We start from the raw sequence: 10,089 nt of genomic DNA on the forward strand, positions 1-10,089 counted from the left end.
AACAAAGCACTGTTCTGTTGGCAAGGCGCGCAGATGCGCAGCCAGCCCAACCACATTCGAGTCTCGGCTCGCACGCATGGTGCTTAAGGTTGCCTCTTCCATTAAAAAATGCCGCCAAGGACTAGTCCTGGCTGGTCCCTTTATCTTTAAAGCTGCCCCTTTTCATAACAAACTCGGCTTTGCATTCTTGACAAGATTGACCTTGCATCACAGTTTGCATGTTTCATACGGAAATAATTTGTGGCATTAATTGTGCTAAAACATGCTGCCAATACAATTGGAAGAAATGTACTAAGACATGTTAACAGACCCTTGCCAAATAAAACAAAAAAACCTTATCTTGTTCCGTGCTTCCAAATTTTGAGCTATAAAACTTGTCAAGCTTTGATTCTAAAGCAAAGCAATCCATATTCATGTGCTTATGCAGGAGAGCTAGAGGAAACCATGGCGGAGCTTGAGGAAAGCCGACGGAAGTTGGTTATTCTCCAGTTGCAAAGGCATGGAAGTTCGCTAATGAACATGTCTGGTCCAAACGCCGTGAATGGTGCTGTTTCGGCTGATAAATCTTCAGATGAAAACATGGGCTGGGGAGATCTTAAAGATGCTGTTGACGAAGCTAAGGTACTTTTAACCAGACCGAATTCCATTGCATATATGCTTTTTATATGCCTTATCTGCTCAGCATTCATCTTATAGTATATTTTTCCAATGGAGGGCAGACCCTTGCAGGAAACCGCCTGCTTGAACTCCATGAGACTCGAGAGGATAATCTAATACTGTCTAACCAGTTAGAAAATCTGCAGGTTGGCACCTTCTTTGTAATGGATGGCTGACATATTTGTTGTACTTTCAAGTTGTATCCTGGGTCTTCTTATTCCTATAATTTGCATTCTGGTGCTATGTGTGCAGGCTCAATTAAAAGATGATAACTATATTTTCACATCAAAACCATATACGATTCTTAGCGATCAGTTACATCATCTGAATGCTGAGATAGAACGATACAAGGGTTTGGTTGAAGTATTACAGGTAATATGCTTTTCCTCTGTTGTGCTGTTGTTTTGCAAGGTATTTTCTCTTGACCAGCTTTTCCTTTCTTTGACTTTAGAATGATAAGAACCAGTTCTTGCAAAGGGAGAAAGAAATGTGTGCAAAAGGAGAATCCGTCGACAATATTAAACAATCCATTACCGCTTATGAGGCCAAAATCGAAGAACTGGAACATCAGATTCTGAAATCCATGGCTGAGAAGAATGATCTTGAGATCAAAGTTGAGGAATCATTGCAAGATTCAGGTATTGAGGCCTGACTTAGTGGCTTGCTAAATCGAGATCTGGGTTTACCTCCTTCTGCAGTGTAATATATACTTTGTTCTCAATTCCACCACTGTCTAGGTAAAAAAGACTTCAAGGATGAGATTCATGTCATGGCTGCAGCACTCTCTAAAGAGATGGAAATGATGGAGAATCAATTGAATAGATCAAAGGATGCGGCTTCTGAAGCACTTGCATTACGTGAAGAAGCTGAATCGTTTAGAACCTTGTTAGCTAAGAAGGTATGTCATTGATCTGGATCTATTGATGTTTCCAAACTGGATCTCAGTCTGCATCTGTTGCCATGTCTGTGAATGTCACTGAAACTTAACATGTTTGTACTTGGTAGTGAGATTGCCACAGTGTGTAATGAAAAATAAATCATTTATGTTTCTTCATCGTGATTCCTGTACACATTTACTCACTTTGCATTGATTTTATCTGATAGGATATTTTCTGCATTCATATATCTGACATATAGATTAAGTACAAAGAGCAAGCACCACATACCTGAACTAGTCCGTTCTTACCGTGTCATGAACTGAGTTGAACAAGGGGTTGGAAATGGAATAAGATGGATTAAGGTAGAACGACATTAGATTGAAGGGGTAACTAGTTGGGGTAGTAACACTAGAATAGTTGGTCAAGGGAAGTTTGTTTACTGATCGCCTTCTACAAAGAAGCAGAGTCATCACTTAAATAGTCGACTGCTATCACATAACCAACTCAATTTAAACCAACCGAATCTAGAATATAGCTTGTTCTAACAGATGCACATATGTGACTTTTTTGATAAGTTTTCCAGATGCACAAGTATCTAAAACCTAGCTCAAGCAACCACCTCTGTATGTATGCTTACTTTTCCCTATATAATATGCATAAGTGTTTATGTTTGTCATTCAAAATATATTTGTCATAAAATTTATTGTATGTCATTTTCTTGAATATTTTATCTCTAAAGTATACAAAAAGTAATAGTTAATTAGGTGTATCAGAGACTGTGTCTGATCTCCAAAATGACAAGTGAAGAGAAGGTTATATTATCTTCAGGTTATCTCTGCTTTATTAAAGCTGGGTGATTATTTACAAAAACAGGATTAACTCAATACTCTAGGGTATACTCATGTGTACTTTGATGCTGTTATATGCTTGCATTGTTACATGTTTTTAGGATCATTATTAGATCTTCAAACAATATTATTCACAAACTATTTCCGTAGAGTTTATCTTCTGAACTATACCTGAGAAATTCTGAATAGACCTCCAGCGTAATCGAAACATATGATGGAAGTATCTCCAATTTTCAGATCAGTGAACAGAAGGAAATATCTGATAGATACAACACACAAGTCTCCGAGATCAAGTCCCTCAAAGAATTGGTATGGTATCATGAAAATCTCTCGTCTTCTAATTGTGCTGACAGCCTGAGATATATTTGTGTTCTCTGAAAGTGTTTGCGTTTCCCTTCACCATGGTTCTCTCAGCTCAGAGAAATTTTCGAGTTATTACACAAGCAATTATATCTGATTTGTTATTACTTATTAGCGTAGACTCACCCAATAACTGGCCAAAGAAGCAACTTGGAGAGCAAGTAGCTTAGGCCTTAAGCCAATTATATACAAGGAAATATAAAATTAGTAACGTTAGGGTGAGATGTGATCAAATAAGGTTACATCCATCAAGATTACTCCTTGCTATCTCTATGTCCGTTAGGGTACATGCTACCTGTGAAGATTTAGTCCTTGCTCTCTATAACAAAGTCATTCTTTAAGAAGAGATAGCATGCACCATTAGGTTACCCCTACTTGTCATTAAATAAGGTTAGATCTGTCAAGATTAGTCCGTGCTTGATACCTGGTTTCTGAAAATATATTATGGATTAACAGTTAGTTCTTAGTCTTTCAAGCATTGGTGTATATTCAGCTTTTGCAACTAGCTACCTGAAATTGTTGTTATTTTCTAACTGTGGGCAAACAAATATCTTGTAGTGAATATGTAAGTAACAGTATGGGCCCTTAAATTTTAAAGAATTATGGGCAAACAAACTCTGGTAGTGAATATGCAACTAAGAGAGGTTACATATATGAGTCTAAATGTAAAAATCTTCCATTTTCTGAAGAAAAACAAGGAAGTATTGCCCTTCGATGGTCCGAAGCCAAGCTCTTGCAACTTTGCACCGTGTCAGGATTGCCATTCATGTTTTCTGAATGAAATTTCAACAGATTGGGACGTTGGAAAAGGAAAATCAGGAGTTGGAATTTATTGTGGATATGTATGGGAAAGAATGTTCTGAGTCGAGGTATGACTTGATTGTTATCGTTATCACTTATCAGTTGTGTTGATTTTTGATGATTGTGACTTGTGCTATTCTCTTAGATGATCTCATAGTCCTCCGCCAGATTCTTGAAATTCTCTGTTAGAAACTGTTTTCTACTTACTTGGGATTTACAGTTTACCACACCTTGGGAACAAGAGATAAAGTTGACACATCCCTTTATGATTCTTAAAGTTCGATCATTCAATGCATTTTTTCTTCTAAATAAACATGTTCTGCTGCATGCCTGAAAGAAGTCCATCTTTACTCTAATCCTCAATTTCAGCTATATACTATACATATGAAAATTTGCAGTCAGTTAAATCTATCAAGTTGTTAAAACATGTGATTGTTAAGCTTCATGCAGCCAATGCAACTAAAAGTCTGAACTGATGGAAAGGGCTAGGCAATCTGCATACACACTTCAACACCCCCTCTCACGTGTGACACGGGAAGTCAACACATGAATAGACTGAGAGGTATGGCTCAAGAGGCCTATACATGGACACAGAGGGAGACTATACATGGACTTGAACTCGAGACCTTAGGCTCCGATACCATGTTAAGCTTCATGCACTAGCCAACGCAACCAAAAGTCCAAAATGATGGAAAAGGCTTGGCAATCCAGTTTTAATTTGGATGCAATCTGCTAACACTAGCTGACATAGGTTATGTGGCATTTGTAAATGCCGAAAGAAAAATATACTACTTTAGATTGCTGAAAATAAAGTGTTCAAAACGGCAAGGAATAAAAATCATGTAAGCTAAGAACTCAACAAATGAAAAAAAACATAGGTTGGTTACTTCTACGCTTTCCTCCATTACCAAATACCCATTGATTTCCCCTTTTAAAACGATCCATAGAATGATAGTCAATTCACGGCTTTCATCAATTTTACATACTAATATAATTTTCTTCATTCGTTAGATTCTTATTTTACACTACTGTGAATCTAGGACAATTACAGAGATCAAGGAATCAGAAAATCGAGCTCGCAAGCAGGCTGAATATTTGAGAACTAGTCTAGAGGAGCATAGTCTTGAGCTTCGTGTAAAAGCAGCAAATGAAGCCGAAACTGCATGCCAGCGAAGGCTTTGCATTGCTGAAGCAGAACTGGAAGAGTTAAGGACCGATGTAGATGCATCTGAAAGGTCAGTTATCTTCTCCTAGTGACAATTCGATGTGTGTTCTCAAGTTTACTGGGACTGAAATAGTTCTCCAGTTTACTTGGATTGCTATTTCAAACGAGTTTTCCGTTGAGGGGACCAGGATGTTAATTATTGCAGTTGTTTCATCCTGGTTGCTGCTATTAATGACGTGAAAGGTATTGAGTGTGTTAAATACATACTTTGTTCGACCGGAATTAGTTGATGTTGTTCAAACGGATGTATCTAGCATCGAAATACGTCTAGATACATCTGTTTGAACATTAATTAATTCTGGACGGAGGGAGTACTGTTTAATAACAGTTAACATAGTCCTTTATAGGTTTTAAAACCACCCATTTTGCCGCTCAATGGCTAATACAACCCATACTTGCTCACAATTTCCATTGGAAATCCGAGCATATACACCTTGTTCCTAAATTCCATTTACTAAATTATTGACAAACTCATAGGCTCAAAATGCAAAAACAAACTGGACTTTTTTTTTGTTGCAGCTGTAAACCAGCCCAGGTGAAATCAGAACTGGCTAGGTTCCAGTTTAACTCCTGCAACTGGTTCCTGCATCTGCTAGTAATACATATATTTTGTGCCTTCCTGTCCTGTTTGGCCCACTAGGTTAAAACCTAATTAGATCTCAATAATCGCCATCTTGCTATCAAGTATTATCCAACTAGTTCTAGTGATCAGTATAAACGAGCTTTTATATTTTTTTGGCACAACTTTTTTGTGACAGCTGGCCGTATATGTTATGTTTGTTCAATGAGGACATGGTATTCCGTATCACCTCCGCAGCTTCATCCCTTGTATGATCTGTTTTGCAGAGATGTACTGGAACTCAAGGAGGCAATAAGAATTAAAGAAGCGGAAGGAGATGCTTATATCTCTGAAATTGAGGTTAGCTCATTTTTAGTTTTCTTATCAGCAGTTTTTGTTTGTTTGTGTGTGCGAGTGTGTTTGAAAGCAAATGATGCTGTCACTGCAGACAATTGGTCAAGCATATGAAGACATGCAGACACAAAACCAGCATCTTCTTCAACAGGTTGCTGACAGAGATGATTTTAACATAAAGGTGCGTATCTGATACCAAGGGCAGCTCTTCGCTGCCAGCTTGCTGGGCTTTCTGTGGTGGAATCCGTGCTTCTGTCTCACGGGCGTTTCCCCTTTGCTGTCGGCATGGCACCCCCCTCAATATAGCAACACGCCACTAGGATCCTGTTACATGCTCCATGTGCACAAGCATGGTGACAGCTGCGGCTCTTGGGCTAGGTGGCCTGGTGTATTTCTCTTTTCCCTTTTCCATCTCTATCTATTAGATAGTTACTCCAGTTACTGCTACTTGTTGATTCATATAGCGTGTCCTTGCAGCACGTATCTAGCACCTAGATACTGGGGCAGTAGTCCAGTCATCACCTTGCCTTATCACCTTATTAACCATGCACTTTAACCCCACATCATTTATACTCTGTTGAATTGCCAGAAGAAACACTGTTTGCTTTTCTTGTTGGTTCCCATCAGTAACTTGTTTCTCATCTAACAGCTAGTATCAGATAGTGTGAAGACAAAGCAAGCCTCTGCTTCCCTTCTCTCTGAAAAGCATTTGTTACAGAAGCAACTCCATCAGGTTAACAGCTCACTGGAGTCATCTAAACAAAAACTCTCCCGTGGTGAAGAGCAGGTAATCTCTGACTCATGCCCTATGTGTTATTTACGGTTCAATTTGCTGTCTGCCAACAGTAATTGAAAATCACGTCGAAGTGAATATTTATTGTATTAAAAAAAAATATTCTGTGTGTGTGTGTGTGTGTGTGTGTGTGTGTGTGTGTGTTTACCACTGAGCTGGTTTTGAAGTGTCTTTATTTGAATAAACCTTACAGATGAAAGCCTATGTCGCACAAGCTATAAAAACTTCTTCAGAGAACAGGCATCATGCAATTACCATTGAAAAGACTCTGCTGGAGGCATCTGACGCAGAGAAGGAGCTCAAGTGGCTTCGGTCCGCCGTTGGATCCTCTGAGAAAGAATATGAGCAAAACCAGAAAAAAATAGCTGAGCTCAGAACGGAGCTGGAACGTGAGAGGTTAGGCTTGCTGGTGTGGTGTTAATTTTTGGTTCCAAGTTTGTCTTGCTGTTCCGCCACCAGGGCTTGTTACATTCTTTTGCTATTTTATAGAAGCGAGAAGAGAAAGCTTGAGGAAGCATACGAGGAGGTTAAGAATGAAGTCATGGAGCTGACTTCTGAGAACGAAGAAGCTACTATCCAGAAGCTCCAGGACGAGATAAAAGACTCCAAGGCTATTTTCAAGTGTGGCGTGTGCTTTGACCGGACGAAAGAGGTAACTCACTGTTAACTGAATCGCACAGCCTTATTTTTGAATTATGCGGATTTGTACGTGACTCAAGATTTTAGAAGCTGAGATACATTTATTTCCATTCCCATTTCACCAGATTTACATTTTATCTGTGTAAAGCTCCTAAATTTGTGACCACCTACAGCTGATGTTCCTTGTTTGGTTGTTGGCAGGTTGTGATCACCAAATGCTTCCACCTGTTCTGCTCGACCTGTATCCAGAGGAACCTCGAGCTACGCCACCGGAAGTGCCCGGGCTGCGGCACCCCTTTCGGGCAAAACGACGTGCGAGAGGTGAAGATCTGAAGTCTCAGCGAGGCTGGCTTGGATGACCTGGTACCCTTGGACAGCAGACAGCACCAACCTGCTCTCCGTGCTTGTCTCTTGTAGATATGTAATAGTTTCCGGTTTTCTCATGGGGGCGCTTAGATCCAGCAAAGAAGTAAAAATATAACCCTTTAAGAAAGCGCGCGAACGTGCTCCAGCGGATTGTATGTGCGCAATGGCCTCCCAACTGTTGATCCACCGTGAAAAACCAGCTGTGTGCCATGCAGATGTCGGAAAATACTGAAGTCAAAAAAGTTTGTTGTAACTTCATTGCCTGTGTGATTTTTGTTTGTCTGATGATCTCTTCCCAGCGAGTCCGAGTGTGCCAGATTCGCTACTCTTGACTCGCCTCTACTTGAGGCCATTGCAATGATGGTTTGACGTGAGTTAATTAGGAGAAATAAATAAGAAATGAATAGAAGGTGAAGTTTGTTTCTGCCTTCAAAAAAGGTTCGTCTGGTAGGACATGATGAACATGGATAATAAGCAACAGTTGTTTCTGCAAAGCTGCTCTTGCTGGAGTTGAGAGGCTCATGTCCTGCTGCAGAATAAATATACGTATATGAAGATGAGCCAGTTTGACGGGCAAGTCATTCATAACTATTTGGCCAGCTAATACAGTCAAATTAAGCATAATCAAACTAGCAACCTTATCCTTATTTAGACACCACTGACGATCGAGTGTCACATGTATTACCCTGAGTAGTGATCAGAGTACAAAACTACGCATGTAGTTCCTTTCAGGAGGCTTTCATCACAATTTGTATTAAGCTTTGGAAAACTATAAGCAGGAGGCAACCAACCACCTCTATCCAGATGTTGCTTCGTGTTGTTGGCTCCTTCCAGTATTTGTGTTTTACTTTCATGTCTTTCTTTTCAGTTTATATCTGGAATATCCATTTCTGAGCCCGGGCTCATCTGCACCCGGTGAACAGTAAATCCAAAAGAAAAAAAGAACTGATTTTTTTCCTGGAAGATGTTTCAGTGCGTGAAGTCCATGTCAATTTCCAATGCGTTCGGACATGTAAGTAGCTCCAAAAAACAGTCCGAAAAGTATATGAACAGTAAATTATTTGACGGACCCCAAATTTGTCTTATTTGCTGAGAGTTACTAAGATATCCAAACGTGCTGAAAATTGGCACGAATCTCATGCACTGAAACATCTTCCATGAAAATTCAGTTTTCTGTACCATGCATTATCTCCATCCGTGAGTTTTTTCCCTGTTTGATAAATGTAGATACTGGCAAATTTTGTTTGTTTCTGCGTGGTTACAGTTTACATTGTCTGTGGAATATACAAGTTTAACACCCAGATTATTATATTACCATATTTCTATGTTCTGGAAGGCAAAAAGTATCTTGATCCCAAACTGTGTTATCTGCTCTCTGTTGCTATGTTTCAGTTTTTCTACTTGAGATGACTGACTGATTGCACACGGCCAATTTATGAGTAACCATGAAGAAAACTAGCATGTCCATGTAAGGAGGACGCCAGCCAGCTTTTGATCTGACCGTGAGCAACTTGCTCAATCGTTCGTCTTGAGTTAATTAACAACAGGATCATCAGCGCTGGAGTTAACTAATACTCCAGTTTGCATGCCCAGTAACCTGTAAAGAGTGGAGTGGCTGGCTGGCTCCTAATGGTCCCATTGATACCATCACGGCATCTTGTAAATTTTCATCTTCTTTCTTCTATAAACATTAAGTACGCCGCCATTCTGTGAGCTGGTAGTTTTGTACCTGGCATTCTGTGAGTTTAAGATGAGATGGGCTCCTGGTAAGTGCTTACGGGTATGTATAGTGCCAGAGGCCATGCACTCTTCTTATCTTGATAGCATGTAGGTAGAGTTGCCAAGTGGATACTGAAAAATAAAGACAGATTTGTGCACGCTTCACTTATTATGTCCCTTTATGTTACAGGAATAGGAAATATACAAATTTCATTCTATTGTGGGCATATACAAATTTCTTTTTTCAAGGATGCAAGTGAAATAGTGAAAAAGCAATGTTATAAATTCAATCAATTTAGAATGGAGGGGAAGTAGTGACAAAAATTAATGGTCAGAATTGGCCATCTGTTTGATAAGAGTAAACGGTGACCCTGATTAATCATTGGGTCCACATTCAGTCAACAGGTGAGCACACACGCAAATATCCACTGATGAGCACATCTAGCTCCAGCAGATGACATTAGAGAGGTGATCTCAAAGTTTTCATAGTTGACTTTGAGATATATATCCTCGTGTGATGTATCAGATGGTAAAATCCAAACCAGGTTCGTGCCAGCACCACCGATATGATCATCTTGTCGAAGCAAAGCTCAGCGTAATCCTATACCACCATTGATGCCTGTACTAATTGAGTAAATCAACCTGTTGTACCCTTGATTTGCATGATTTACTACTTTATCATCATGTGCAGGTGCATGCTTACTCGAGTGGATGATCGATCAAGAGGTGCATCCTTCCACGAGTGAAGTAAACGACATCCTAGTTAAATTAACTCCCGAGTGAAGTAAACGAACGCCTAGCTAGACTAACCCTTACCATGATGAAGGTATGATTACTGAAGAAATGATATGCTGGAATGAGAGTACGTATTCATTATTTAGGTACTCAAA

At 39.6% G+C, this 10,089-nt stretch overlaps 1 protein-coding gene across 1 annotated transcript in view; it reads left to right on the forward strand.

The window, feature by feature from the left end:
* LOC119270342 (E3 ubiquitin-protein ligase BRE1-like 2) overlaps window positions 1–7,738 on the forward strand; it is an 11,816-nt gene extending 4,078 nt beyond the window's left edge. The window contains exons 6-19 of the mRNA XM_037552351.1: window positions 428–621; window positions 720–803; window positions 910–1,029; window positions 1,109–1,295; window positions 1,395–1,555; window positions 2,621–2,692; window positions 3,536–3,612; window positions 4,585–4,779; window positions 5,616–5,688; window positions 5,777–5,863; window positions 6,332–6,469; window positions 6,669–6,871; window positions 6,965–7,127; window positions 7,316–7,738. Of these exons, the coding sequence (XP_037408248.1) occupies window positions 428–621; window positions 720–803; window positions 910–1,029; window positions 1,109–1,295; window positions 1,395–1,555; window positions 2,621–2,692; window positions 3,536–3,612; window positions 4,585–4,779; window positions 5,616–5,688; window positions 5,777–5,863; window positions 6,332–6,469; window positions 6,669–6,871; window positions 6,965–7,127; window positions 7,316–7,447 (1,886 nt within the window). The 3' untranslated portion in view covers window positions 7,448–7,738. The remainder of the gene's footprint in view (window positions 1–427; window positions 622–719; window positions 804–909; window positions 1,030–1,108; window positions 1,296–1,394; window positions 1,556–2,620; window positions 2,693–3,535; window positions 3,613–4,584; window positions 4,780–5,615; window positions 5,689–5,776; window positions 5,864–6,331; window positions 6,470–6,668; window positions 6,872–6,964; window positions 7,128–7,315) is intronic.
* The last annotated feature ends 2,351 nt before the right edge of the window (window positions 7,739–10,089 follow it).

The sequence above is a fragment of the Triticum dicoccoides genome, chromosome 3A, assembly GCF_002162155.2.
Source record: "Triticum dicoccoides isolate Atlit2015 ecotype Zavitan chromosome 3A, WEW_v2.0, whole genome shotgun sequence".
NCBI lineage: Eukaryota > Viridiplantae > Streptophyta > Magnoliopsida > Poales > Poaceae > Triticum > Triticum dicoccoides.